The 13,332-nt window shown below is 40.4% G+C and overlaps 1 protein-coding gene across 1 annotated transcript in view; it reads left to right on the top strand.

The window, feature by feature from the left end:
* LOC104143560 (glypican-5) overlaps nucleotides 1-13,332 on the top strand; it is a 397,244-nt gene that overhangs the window by 241,718 nt on the left and 142,194 nt on the right. The window contains exon 7 of the mRNA XM_009674126.2: nucleotides 445-565. Within this exon, the coding sequence (XP_009672421.2) occupies nucleotides 445-565 (121 nt within the window). The remainder of the gene's footprint in view (nucleotides 1-444; nucleotides 566-13,332) is intronic.

The following is a 13,332-nucleotide window of genomic DNA, read 5'->3' as shown; positions in this document are numbered from 1 at the left end:
GAGAATTTTTTCAAAATCAGATTGCCTCTTCATTAAATTTTACTACGATCTCAGGATGTTTAGTTTCTGTCTTAAATCCCATGGGTCTCTAAGGTTATGCAAGAATGATTTTTTTGGAAGATATCAGCCTTTGCTGTTGCATAGAAGAGCTCCAGAGTGTGGGTTTAAAAGGCTCAAGTATTAAAATATGAATAAAAAGAACCCATACGTGGTTTATGACATTGATGTTGGTTCATGACTTGAATAGTTTGAAGTGATGATACTGCAAGAAACTGTGTGTTTCTGTTCCGGTTTGGTGCATTTAAAGAACCGTAAATATTAACTACAAATTACTAACTACTATTTACAGAATACTTGTTTTTCGTAAGCTCACTTTAATATTATTCTTGATTCTGATGGATATGTTTTCAGTCTCTGATGTTTTCTTCTTTTTCTCTTTTTCAGTTATACCAACAGAGTTGTTTCCAATGGACTGAAGGCACAAATTAATAATCCAGAATTGAAAGTCAGAGGATTAGACCCTCTCATCAGTAATTTAATCGATAAACTTCAGCACTTTAATCAAGTAAGTAAGTTTTAGAGATAAAAACATTTTCTCAATGGATCTGATGATAGAGCTAAAGATAAAAATACTAGGTGGTGCTTCTTCTCATATTACATTTCCCAGGAATGATAGCCCTGAAATAGCCATGTAGAAGGCTTGGTACTAAGGGGTACTGAAGATACTTCTCTGCAACCTGGATTAGGAGTTCTAGTGAGGCAAAACTATTTCCCTGGAAGTTGCTCTAATTCACAGTTGTTTCATAGCTGTGATTTTAACTGTCTTGCAGACCAGAGTCCCAGTAATATGGAGGAATTCCTGAGCCCCACAATTCACATCAAGCTGGTGACTAGAGTCAGTTGGTGTGAGAGCCTTTTGGAGTCCTATGACAGTCTTATGTTGGAGGAATATATTTCTAGTTTGTGCAACTGCCTGTTTTTCAGTGACATAAACAGGTCAAAAAATTGAATGGGTCTTTAAATGTGTGATAACTGAACCTCATACCCTGTTGAAGTCAGGACAGAGTGCTCCAGGATGAATTAGTTGTGCACCTTTGAAAACTTTTCCTCAATAGACCTTGTTCTCAAGCCCTTTTGTCCAAAAAGGGAAGATAACCTACCAATAAGTCTGTTAGAAGCATGATTAACTTATGTCTGCCTCTGTCATCTGTTTGCACTCCATTAGATGTGCTTGCAGTCCAAGCTGAGCTGCAGCCTTTCAAAGTTAAATGCATGATTCTGTAATATTACTGCTTCAGCGCACCTCTTTGTGTTCTCAAGGTAATGCCATTACCAGAGATTGATTTTCATTTAAAGCAGTTATATTTTCCTGTCAACTTGGGAGAATGGTTACATCAGTGTGGTCAGTCAGATGTGTTTGCACATTTCGCCTACTCATAATTCTTCACCTTTAAAGACTGATGGAACATGGAAATAGAAATAGTCTCTAGAACACAGCTATAAGATCCAAGTCCAACTTTGCAGGTGGGATATGCAGGAAGAAAAGCAATCTGCACTGGTAAAATGGCAGGAGGATTTGCTTAGTCAGGATGTGGGAGGTTATAAAGACTGTAGCTGTGACTCAGTCATGGTTTGATCTCTTATTTGCTCCTGCAAAAGTACAACCCCACTCCTCCTCTCATCAACAGCAGGTGGTTATTGCATAATCTAAACATTAATTAGCATTTTTTGTTAAATCTATCTTGTCTCTAATATTCTGTGGGCTTCACTTTACTAATTCTTTGTATGATACTGCTTGATTTAACTTACCAAGGGGGGTTACAATAAGCAGTCTTGTGCAGTACTTAATATTAGAGTGAAATAAACGTTATGTGGTCAGATTGATGAAAAGGATGATTCATTATTTATCGTCCTTTGCGTGTTATCAAGTAGAGTGTTAATTTACTTTATAAATATTAGAATATCCATCCATGTAATAGTCTTCTATAAACACTGACAAAAGGAAATAGTTAGAAATAGATTAAATTAAAAGTAGCTGCGTATTGCACATACTATTTCATTGTGTCCTGTAGAAAAATAAAAATCTGAAGGGTCTCATTATAATGAGTTGTTTACCTACTTTCTTAACTTATATACATTTAAAAAACAACTTCAAAGACCACTTTTTAGTTAGTAGAATAAAATCCAGTTCCTCCATAGGTCTTTGTATAAGTCAGAAGTGCTGCTTTCTGTTACTTTAGGAGAATATCGTCCTTAAGTAAATGTAACTCCCATCAGATTGAGGGGCTTAGAAATAATGGATTCCAAGGGTGAAGGATTAAACAGAATACTGATTATTGCCCTAAGATGGTTTGTTCTTAAGTACTTGGAATAATATAAATTCCTTTGATCATAATTTTAGTAAGATTTCTTCAGAGATCAAAGCATCAAAGAAGTTGCTAAATATCTAAGGCTTTTGCATACAACATCAAGCACGTGTAGCTGTTTTCTGCTTCTTGAACTTTCATTTCAGTTGTAATGTTAATCTACAAATAAAAACTGACACTGAAAAGCCGATGAAATCAGGATTTTCAGGTGTCGTCGATGGAGTGTGTGTACTGTACAGAGGAAGAGTTACATAGAATCCCATTACTCATTTTATGGGCAAATTGATATTTTTATCAAGTTATTCTTTTCTCTCTTTTTTTTTTTTTTTGCAGGCAATACGTAAGGGAGAATTTAAGCAATGATAAAATAATATGTTATCTTTGTATCTCCTTAAATATTTGAAATTTGCAACACCATTTGATGCAGTAGCTGCACATTTTATATACAAAAGCAATCCTGGAGAGGCAGGAAGCTTGAAGAGCAGAGAACAAAGGAACGCACGAAATATCCATCCTAAGTGATTTAATGCTTGTAGGCCCCAGTAATCCTGTATCACTTAAGTAATATTGCTTAACTACATAAAAGAAAGTGTCTTTGTGGATAGGAAACGTATGTGTTGGGATTTTTAAAATAAATAACATTTCTCTCTTAACAAAGCAAACTGTGGCCATGCTGCATCTACCCAAAAAGAATTTGGACCTCTTTGGCTTTCTGTCTCCTGATTCTGTTTCGCAAAGGTGCACATTTTTGAAAATCAGGATAATCAGCCCCTAGATTGATTTGCTGAGGTTGTGGAGGTTGTCAGCTACAGCACATTTAAACCATCTGGATTCATTTTTCTCAAAGATGTGCCTTAGCTCAGCAATTCCTAACCTTTTGCAGAGCAAGTCTAGTTGCCACTGTCTTCCCTATATAGCGCCTCTTCAGCCTCCTATCTCCTACTGTTAAACCCTGGCTATTGTTATATTACGCCTACTTGGGACTTAAAGGGCCTATGCGGGCTTAGAAACGTTACTGCTTGTGACCTCTCCTCCAACCTGCAAAGACTTATGTCTCTTCACAAACAGAGCACATTTTCTAGAACTGGACTTCCAAAACACATCCTCTTTCTCTATCCAAAGAATTTGGAGAATTTGGATATTTGTTCAGGATTTCAGGTATTCCCTGTCCCTCCTGGAACTGCAAAGCAAGACATCTGGAAATCCCAGATATATACGCTCTCTCCCTCTGTTGGCTAACCATACAGAATGTGTGTAGTTTAGGGCATTGGATTTACTGCAGATGCGTAGGTTAATATAAAAACACACACTTAACATGATTGGGTAGGTCCTAGATGCGTAATGCGCGAGTGTGTCCGTGTCTATGGTGCACTAATAATCTGTGCACAATCAGTGTATCTGGCTTTCAGGATTCATTGCATGCAGAGTCTACTATACAGGTACTTCTGTGATGGAAATCCCATACAGAAATATAGGAGGTCGAAAGCTTTGTTCTCTGCAACGTGATATTGCCGAAGGCGTGCTGTCCTAGTCTGTAAGGATCTCACCCAACAGAAAAGCCCCAAGACTGATTTTATCTTATGCAAATAATGTAAGACCCTCTTTGCTACTAAGCTGGTGTGCATGGTCCTTAGCAAAACAGTGGCTGTTGATTGCTAAGCGGAGGATTTGAGTGGTCTGGGTGGTACCTCAGCTTGTCTGCAGCTCAGCAACTCTTGGGAGGTTTTCATCAAGGCAAATGTTTTTGTGGCTTACCTGATCCACGTTGAATTCAGGTCACTGAAGTTAAAGGTGGTAACAACCCTCACCCCTTCATCTCAAAATGTAAACAGTAGCACAAATGATACAGAAATCGGAATTAATACCGTAGTCATTGGTTCCTTAATAAACAGCAGCAAGAAATGCATATACTTTGGGAAAATAAAGGTAGAATTAAAGGAACTGAAACGATTTTAAGGTCTTATAATGCCAGGAAAGAGCAACTGGACTGTGTGTTTATTTTTTATCTCCTACTATGCTAGATAATAATTATTCACGCCTATTTTCAGATAAACTATCATTTCAAATTACTTCATCATTTATACAGAGTTGTTTTCTCACCCTGTTTTTTAAAAATTCATTCTTGTTGGATTCATGGGCTGTTTTTCTTCTCCCTTGCTAAGAATCAGACACCCCTCTGCTTCCAGATATATATGCTGAATGCCCAGCTCTGTGATGACTTATGATCTTTTTCATAATCCATATGCAATACAACAACTCATCCCAATGCTTGAAACAATCCAGCTTACTCAAAGACTGAGTTTAATCTCTCTTTCTGCAGTCTTCTCTATGGTTTTCGGTTTCTTAGGAGATATATATGTACATATGTAATGTACACTGTGTAAAGATATTGGAGACAACAGATTTCATCGTATCTCTGATTAAAGCAAGACAAGATACGTGAGTGGTGCCAGCCTGGGAAAAAATAAACAAAAAGAGATCTAATAGCAATTTAGCTCTGTCTTATTTCTTTAAAGAACCTGGCATGTTTCTGTCATATGTACTTCTTAGCAGGTCATCTCTGAGTCCATTGCTTTTCACTTTTGTGAAAGTCAATCGAGTTCATCAAAGTTGAGACAAGTCAATCAAAGTTAAGACAAAACATCTGCTGTCTGTTGTGGAATTCTTTTTTTTACCTGGAAATATCAAACTCAACAAGAACCCCCTTTGCAAAGCAGCGTATCATACAGTAGTTCATCTGCATATAGTAGTACGTAGCATGCCCAGTAATGGGGATGTTTCTCACAGTAAGGCTGTAGGTCTCAGACAGTATTTAGCTGCTGACTGATTAGGAGCGTTTGTCTGTCAGGGCTTCCATCAGAAGGTGTAAAATTCACAAGAAATATTTGAGCAGTGGTCTTGGGGCATCGGAAGTCTATCAAAATCCTATGCTGCTCTCAGGTTTCTGCAAACTACTATTACTCTGAGATCAGTCATTTGTGTCTCTTCCCCATTTGTGACTCTTCTGCATCCCAGGTGAGACCGCTGGGGAGCATCCCTGCAGAGGGGGCACGCAGGAGAAGGAGCAGGGACGAGCTCCCAGCTCTGTTCCTACTGTGGCGCTTGAGGAAGAAAAACGCACACAGATTCCCTTTGCCCACACACGTAGAGAGGCAGATAGAAAGACCAGACAATAACAACCCAGTCATGAGGCTGTTCATCTGGAGATGTGGGAACTCCTAGTTCAAGGCCTGGCCACGCTAGGCAGTAGCCTGTGCAGGAGTGATGCTGTTCTCTCATAGTCTTGTGTGTTTTGCAAAAAAAAAGAACTTTGGAAGCTCTTATGCTGGTTCTGCTTTGGCATTAAAACTCATGTCAAAAATAGATGTTTGCCCCTGCATCAGACTGGAAAAGCTTTTTCTCTGACAATCCTGCTGCAAAAACATCACTGGAGCATTGTTTTTTGGAAAGTATATATCAGCATTGTAATATATTGCTAATTGATCACCTGAAGTAGTTCATGCACATCATCTCTGGCTGAAATCAGTGCACAAATGCTGACCTGAGGTCTGCAGGGTGTTTTTTTTTTTGTTTTTGTTAAATATAGTGACTTGTGATATAATTAAATATTTATAATTAGGAATGAGAAATGATCTCCAGTATTAAAAACAGCATAAAGGTTTTAATAGAGACAGAAATCATGTAAAATATTGGCTCAGGAAACCGAATTGTAACATTTTAAAATAAGACAGATCTGAGTCTCTATATAAATCCAACGTATCTTATTATATGCTGGCAAATATATAATGCTAAAATGACCGTTTATTATTCATGTGTTGTGTCTCAGAATATGCTGTGCTATTTGTCTTGCAAGCATTTTCAGAAATTATTTGCCCAGATGGGCCATTGTATGTGTTTTGTTTTGTTCATTATGGGAAATTAGTCTAAATAAATCAAAATCACATATTGAGTCACGGTGGTGACTTGAGCCAAATGGGGGAGAGGGAGGAGAGAGCTACTGTTTCAATCTATAACTGAGCCAAAACATTTTACATATAGAAAAACAGTTTGAAAAGAAATGTCTTATTTAAAAAAAGGCCAGAGTCTGTCCTCTGGCTTGAGTACCTGGCTCTAGTTGCAGCCAATTAGCTAAACCTCAAGCTGGTGCTCATTGCCACAGACTAGCTGAAGAGTGTTTTGGGTCCTCAGGTATAACGACTGACAGGGAGGAGGAGGAGGGCCTTGGGAGGGAACAGGCTCAGCCTGATGCCAGGGCTGATTGCAAGGCCAGGCCCCGTCACTGCCCCTCGGACTGCGGTGCCTGGGCACACGATGTGGCTGCCCAGCGCTCTGCAGTGCTCTGTCTTACAGTCCTTCCTGCTTCAGTACTTTGCTGTTGTGCTAGCTTGGTATGCAGACGTTGTCGGGCGAAGGTTGTCACGCAGGTGACATACGGTAGAAACTAGCCATGTCAGGAAAACGCTAGGATCTAATTCATCAAGTGAATCAAGAAGAGCTTGCTTTCTAATGGGTGTTGTTGCTTGTACATGTACGTATGTGTATACACACACACACACACACACATTATATATACATTTATATACATATATATATATAAAATAACCTCATCACTGTTCTCCTTCAAGAAGTGGCTCATGTGGCTGTCCCTCTGCCTGGGATGCCCTGGGCCATGGGGGAGAGCGCTTCTCCAAGGCAAAGCGGCGAGGGTAAAGGTCTGACCTGAATCGCATGGAGTTAAGCAGGGCAAGAGGGGCATCAGCCGTAGGAAGCTTGCTGGGTGCTTAGGGGGAGCTCATCAGCCCTGGGGGCTTGGGAGAGCTGCCCATGGGGCCGAGGCAGCAAAAGTAAACCTTTGCCATCATGAAGGGGAATACTGTGTCTTCCCACCTTCCTGAGAGAAATGTGTCACTCTAATAACTATTGTCTTTGCAGGATAAGGTACTATCCAAAATGCATGCACTTAAAGAAGGTTGTTAACTGTTCCAGTCAGAAATGTCCCTTCATGGGTGTTGGCAGAGGGGAGTAAGGACGTATCTGACAGCTAGTTAGCCCATTTATTTTTATGTTTTTTTTTTTTTAAGATAGAAAGTCAACAATTATCATTGAAGTGTGTCAAATAAGTGAATTAATTAAGGTTTAGTCAGACTGAAATTCTGAATTCTTTTATGTAATTATTTAGTTTGCTTTATTAGCCCATCATCTTTTTCCGAACACTGTAATATTTCTAAGTGGTATACATGTATTAAGTTACTATCATTAGGAGAGTGATTATGGTATTTACTTTTGATCTTGTTCCTGAGGTATGATAACGTGCTTATTTTTGGAGGTGGTTTGGGTAAGCTCAGTAGAATAGGAAAGAAAAGCAGAGATTTATGGGCAGAGATCATTGTTTTATTTAGGGTAGAGGAAAGGTCTTTAAACAATTGATTGATCATTGGCCAAAAGCAAGGACAGGTCATTTTCTTCTCCTGTTCAAGTACTAAAGTGAGGAGACAAGCAGAAAAAAGCACTCTAAGATAACAAAGCTAAAGGCTACCCAATGCCCAAACTTTTGAATTTGCTAAGCTCAAGTGTTTCTGTAATGGCGGTGCTGACAAGTGATTTAAAATTAGTACTAGTAAAGTACTAATTTCGCAGGTGAAGCAACTTGTTTCCAGCACTAATTTGGGTTCAGTTGTAGCATGAATTGTAACTCAGACCTGAAAAGACCCATCTGGGGTAGCTCTCTGAGAGGGACACGTAGAGAGGGGTAATGCTTTCTGTTACTAGATGGCCCATGCAGAGCAGGTCAGGGAGCAGCGGGTAGGGGGACTGAGCCAGATCGGCCCCTGGGGCTGGCTCCCAGCAGGGAAGGCTGCCTGTGCTCTGCCTGCACAGTGGCTGGCCATTGCTGCTTTCAGAAGCTTTCTGCAGGACCTAGAAGGGCAGGAGCCAAGTAAAGTCATCGATAACACTCACAGCTTTCAAAATTGGACTGCTTAACAGAGTCCTTCATGACAGCTTAATGTGAGATAGCTCATAGTTCCCTGCTCAGTCAAGCAGCCTTTTAATGTGTCTCCTAATTGTAGCTGTAATGTGTGGAAAGGCTAAAAGCTCTGAATCAGTCTCGTGCCATTTGTATTCATGTGATCAGTCATATACTTCTTGGAGGAAAAATAAAAAAAAAGAGTACAAGACAGGTGTGAGGAGAGGTTAGGCAAATTTCCTGATGACACTGCCTCTTCCTTAAAAGAGAAAATTAGGTCACAAGAGCAAGCATCAGAGAAATAATGGACCTGCACTTCTCTTTTATGAGAGTTCCTTACCTTGCCCTTTGGGTTTTAGAAAGAAAGCCTAAATATTGGAAAGAGGCAGTGTCAGGAATAGCCTTTCGCTTCTGTTCAGGAAGACATTCACATGTAATTACTAAAACCCAAAAGAATAAAGGAAAAAATCCTCTTGTTTGAGGCAGATCTGCTACTATGCAATTGCATTATTTGTCAATTCAAAAAAATACGATCTTAGAATAGAGCTGTTTTGCCTCAGATCCTATCTTACACTTTTTTGGTGTTGTATATTAAACACTTCCAAAGATTTGAGTATATTACATGTCACACCTACCCGATCACACCCACCCACCAGAGCCATGCTGATAGTAGGTTACTGAATTCAGAACAGATTCACGTTATCCTGCTCTCTTCTTGAGCTCTTCTGCTAAGTTGGAATCAAAGAAGCAAAATGTATTTAGGTGTATCAGCCTAATTAGTAAAACCACCTAAATACCAGTTTGGCATGATCTTTGTTGCTACCACTCTGTTATCGAAAGCATTATGCAATTCTTGAATGAACACAGATATCCGTGACCTTACTTTCAATGTGTTCTCCAAAACATCAGGCACCTCGATGTTCAGAGTGCTGGGCATGGGGCCAGCTGTGTTGTACCACCACAGTGCGAAAGGGGCCTTTCTGCTCCCTCACCCTGTGAGCAGGTGTGCAAGGCTTTTTCCATCCTGGCATCAAGCCATCTCTTTCTTCTTCCAGCTATCCAGTGCGGCTATTCCCACTTCTCTAGGGAAACACTTTGGCATTAGTAGGGTTAATTCTTGGCAGTTAATTGACAAAAGTTTGATAATGTATGTTCACGTCTCTTGTCAGAGTTCCCATGACAAGCTACTAGTCAGATAAAAAGGGCTGACTCCGTTACCTATCTATTTTCTAATACTGACTGCAAAAGAACCCTCGGATAGGGAGGGAAATCTCTTTATTTATAACTTTTAGTTTCTTAATTTTTTTATCTTCTCGCTTTTGTCTGAAGACTTGGCGATTTGCAAATAATGTAAGTTCAGCTCATACCAAAAGATTTAGCAGGAATTTTGCAAACCCCACTGCACTCTAATTTTCACCATCTGTTACTTTTATGAGCATAGGCTAGTCTTTAAATTTCTTGCTTTTTTTTACTGGTCTTTCTTACCCACATTGAAATATTTTGTTGCTGAAGATCAGCCTAGTTGAAGTCCATTTTAAAATAATTAAATTAGGCATACTATTTAAAGACACCCTGAAAGCTCTTCAGCTGAGTAGATCAGCTGATTTCATTGTACCCCAGACAGTCTGTGCATTTTGCTCTTAACTCAGTTCAGCCCTCTGTAGGTATGAGGCCAGCATGTAGACTTAAGATTGAGGAAAACATAGCAAGGAAGGGGCAATCATCTCTTCAGCCGTAGGAGACCAGGGCATAGTTTCCCATGAAAATTGTTCTGTTTGGATTATTGTGGATGCTAAAAATTAGACAAAGTCAAAGTTATGTCAAAACTTATAACAGATTAAATGCACCGACACGCAGGAGGGAACCAAACTCCAGAGCAAAGCCAAAGTAGATGGGCTGAGGTTCAGGGAACCGCAAAGGGACTTCATGTTTAAGAAGGATGAAGTTGACTTTCAAACAGAGTTGCCCTGCAACCCTTCTGTTGTTGTCTCACTTGACCTCTGCATATTCTCCTGAGCAGGAGCATAACTCACTCATGGGTATGCAGTGCTTTAGACCAAGTAGCCATGCCTCAGCTCTGGGCTACAGAGGCAGTGCTTGGAGGAGACAGCTGCAGGGCCTTGCAGATGAGGGCTTAGTGCCTGCGCAAACTCTTTTTAAGTGGCTTTAGGAGCACGGTTTCGCACAGCTGCACAGCACATGATGAGCTGAGCTATGAGCGAGCTTCCCAAGAGGCAAGAGACCCTGTCATTCGCAAAGGAAAAGTGTGGCCTCCTGAAGCAGCAGGTTTTCCTGGCCCCAGAAAGCTTGAGAGAAGCCCCATCTTCCCAAGAGGTACATTTTCTTCTTACGAAGCAACTTTTCACAGATGCCAGCTATGACAAGGACTTGGCAATAATCTAGTGTCAGCTAGACGGTGTCAGTGTCAGAAGGAGACCCCAGGTTTTCCATTAGTGTTCAGGCATTGTCTGGAGAGTTGGTATATTTGTCTGAGGTATAAATCATGCTCTCTCACCACAGTGACTTTCCTACCCATATTAAGCTTCCAGATGTTGAAGCAATGTTCAAATCAAGCTTTGATAGGTTGATACCTTGAGAGGTGGCACTTTATCACCACGTTGTGAGGTGAGACAATGGTAGAAATACTGAGAAGGAAATACTGTGCATCTATGCACACTCAGATGCAGATTGGTTGAGTGACCTTCCTCAGCCTTCTTTAAAAGTCTAAGTCCAAACCAACATTGTATGCACTGGCTGAGTGGTGCTTAAATGACAAAGCACAGAGATCCCCACAGAGCACTTAACGTTAAGGAATGTAATAAGTAATAGTCGATGGGAATTAAGGATTTCTTTTTTTCAAAATGCATTAGAAATGAGACTATTTTTAAGAGGCGTAAGTTTTAATTTGGATTCTTCCTTCTATCATCTCTTGCCAGCATATATGCATCCCATTGGAAAAAGTTACCACAGAATCACAGACAAGTCTAGGTTGAAAGGGACCTCTGGAGAATGTCTGGCCCAACCTTCTGGTGAAAGCAGGGCCTTAGGTTAGGTTACCCAGGGCCCTGTAAAGACAAGTCTTCACTATTTCCAGTGAGGGAGATTCCATCACTTCTCTGGTGCACCTCAGCTTTTTGCTGGTTTGCTTGCTTGCTTCTACGAAAATAAGTACACTGGATCTTAAATGCCTTGCTTTTTCCTGTTTATAATGTGCGAGGTCCAGTCTGAATTCATAGACAATAGGTCTTGGGTTCAGAAATAGGCACTCTGTACCTTTGTACACTGAAATGTGTTCCAGTGTATAAAGCAAGAGCAATTATATAATAACTTGATAACAGGATACTTGGAAGTCCCCACTTCCCATAGGAAGACATCCAAAGGAAATGACAACCAAAGTAAACAGCATGTCTCCATATCTTGCACCAAGCAGATTCCTGTGCAAGTCCGGCCTCATCAGATTACCACCGGTGAGGCTGACATGAACAAATGGAGAACGCTGGTTTGGTGGCAACCTGCTCATTTACAGAGAGCAGAATTTGCATATACTTACTGGCTGGAAGAAAATTTACTACTGTGCACGTGATGCCAAGAAAAGCCTCAGGTATTATGGCTGGAAACCATTTGCTCATTAATGGTTTTTTTTGAATAGCAATAAGGTGTTTGTAAGAGGCTGCATGCTGTGGCTCTTTTGCATTTGCAAATGTACCCTACTCGTGTGCATAGATGGGACAGTCTCTACCTTTAGCTGTGATTTCATGGCTGAAAATGCTACTTATAGATTTGAACTCTTATCTCCCTGAAAACATCCAGGCTCCCAGTTCCTTTAGCCCTAAACAGCACAGGTTTTGGCTAGCTGATATGTCTTGCATTGCAAATATCATTTATTTACAATGCAGTGTTTAGTGACACCTACAATCTATCCTGCTTCTTGGAACTGTATGCATTTTAAATGAGATAATACATTTATTTCACTTGCCTTTTTCATGCATCTGAAATGATCCTGTGCCTCAGTGCAGTTATGTGGGAGTGGAACTATTTGGGGCTGAGTATTCCCGGTCCCAGATGCCACGGATGAACCCATCATTATGCAGAATAGTCACCCAGGAGAGTGCCAGTTCCCTTCAGAAATGGGTAGCCTTGCTATCGCATTAATGCTAATAGCAAAGTGAAAAATGAGAGAGCGAGTAAGAGCAGTGTCACTTCTCATGTAGAAATTACACACTTTCATCACTGTTTTCTCAAGCTCACTTTTGAGTTGTACAAAGACACCAGCCTTCACACTGGAGAAAAGTCATCCCACACAGAGCCTGCTATCGCATAAGTCTCATGCAAGTACTTCCCTCCGCCCTGGAGATCTGAGCGTTGCTCCGTTGTTAGTGCTTGCACAGGAAGCACGAGCCTGCTCACAAACAACTGCAGGAGATACCTGCCTCATTGCAGAAGAGAGAAACTGTTTTCTGCCTCTTCAGGCAGTTGAGAGCTCCTACAAAATTATTAATATAGAAACATAGGGGTGTATTCACAAAGGGTAACATTAGTCTAATAAAGCAAACAAGAGCCAGCACGTACAACCTTTCTCAAGCCCAGAATCAGTATTTAAGTATATGCCTAACTTTAAAGACAATAATTGCATTGCCTGTTCACACTTGGTGTAATTACGTGCATGTTTGAGTGAAGGCCGGGCTCACAAATAAAAGAGACAGGGCAGTGTTCAAAAGGACTGATGTAAGCCTTTTGAAGTTAAACTCTGCATAACTGTTGGAAAAAGAGAGCCTCTTTACTCCAACGGGTAATTCAGAATCTCAACATGGAGGCTTTGACCCTGAATCACCCTTCTCCATTGACTATAAAGGAAATTTAAGGAGCTTCTCAATACAAGGCTGGCATTAACCTTTGCCAATCCACTATTTTATATTCTCCCAATTTTCTCTTTGACAGAAGCCAACATTCAATACTGCATTAACTGTCACTTAGCAGTTGTGTGCAGGTGTACGTGGAGAT

This window comes from Struthio camelus, chromosome 9 (genome assembly GCF_040807025.1).
Source record: "Struthio camelus isolate bStrCam1 chromosome 9, bStrCam1.hap1, whole genome shotgun sequence".
NCBI classification, from domain to species: domain Eukaryota; kingdom Metazoa; phylum Chordata; class Aves; order Struthioniformes; family Struthionidae; genus Struthio; species Struthio camelus.
Note: the sequence above shows the minus strand (reverse complement) of the source record. Positions and strands in the feature narration are given on the sequence as shown.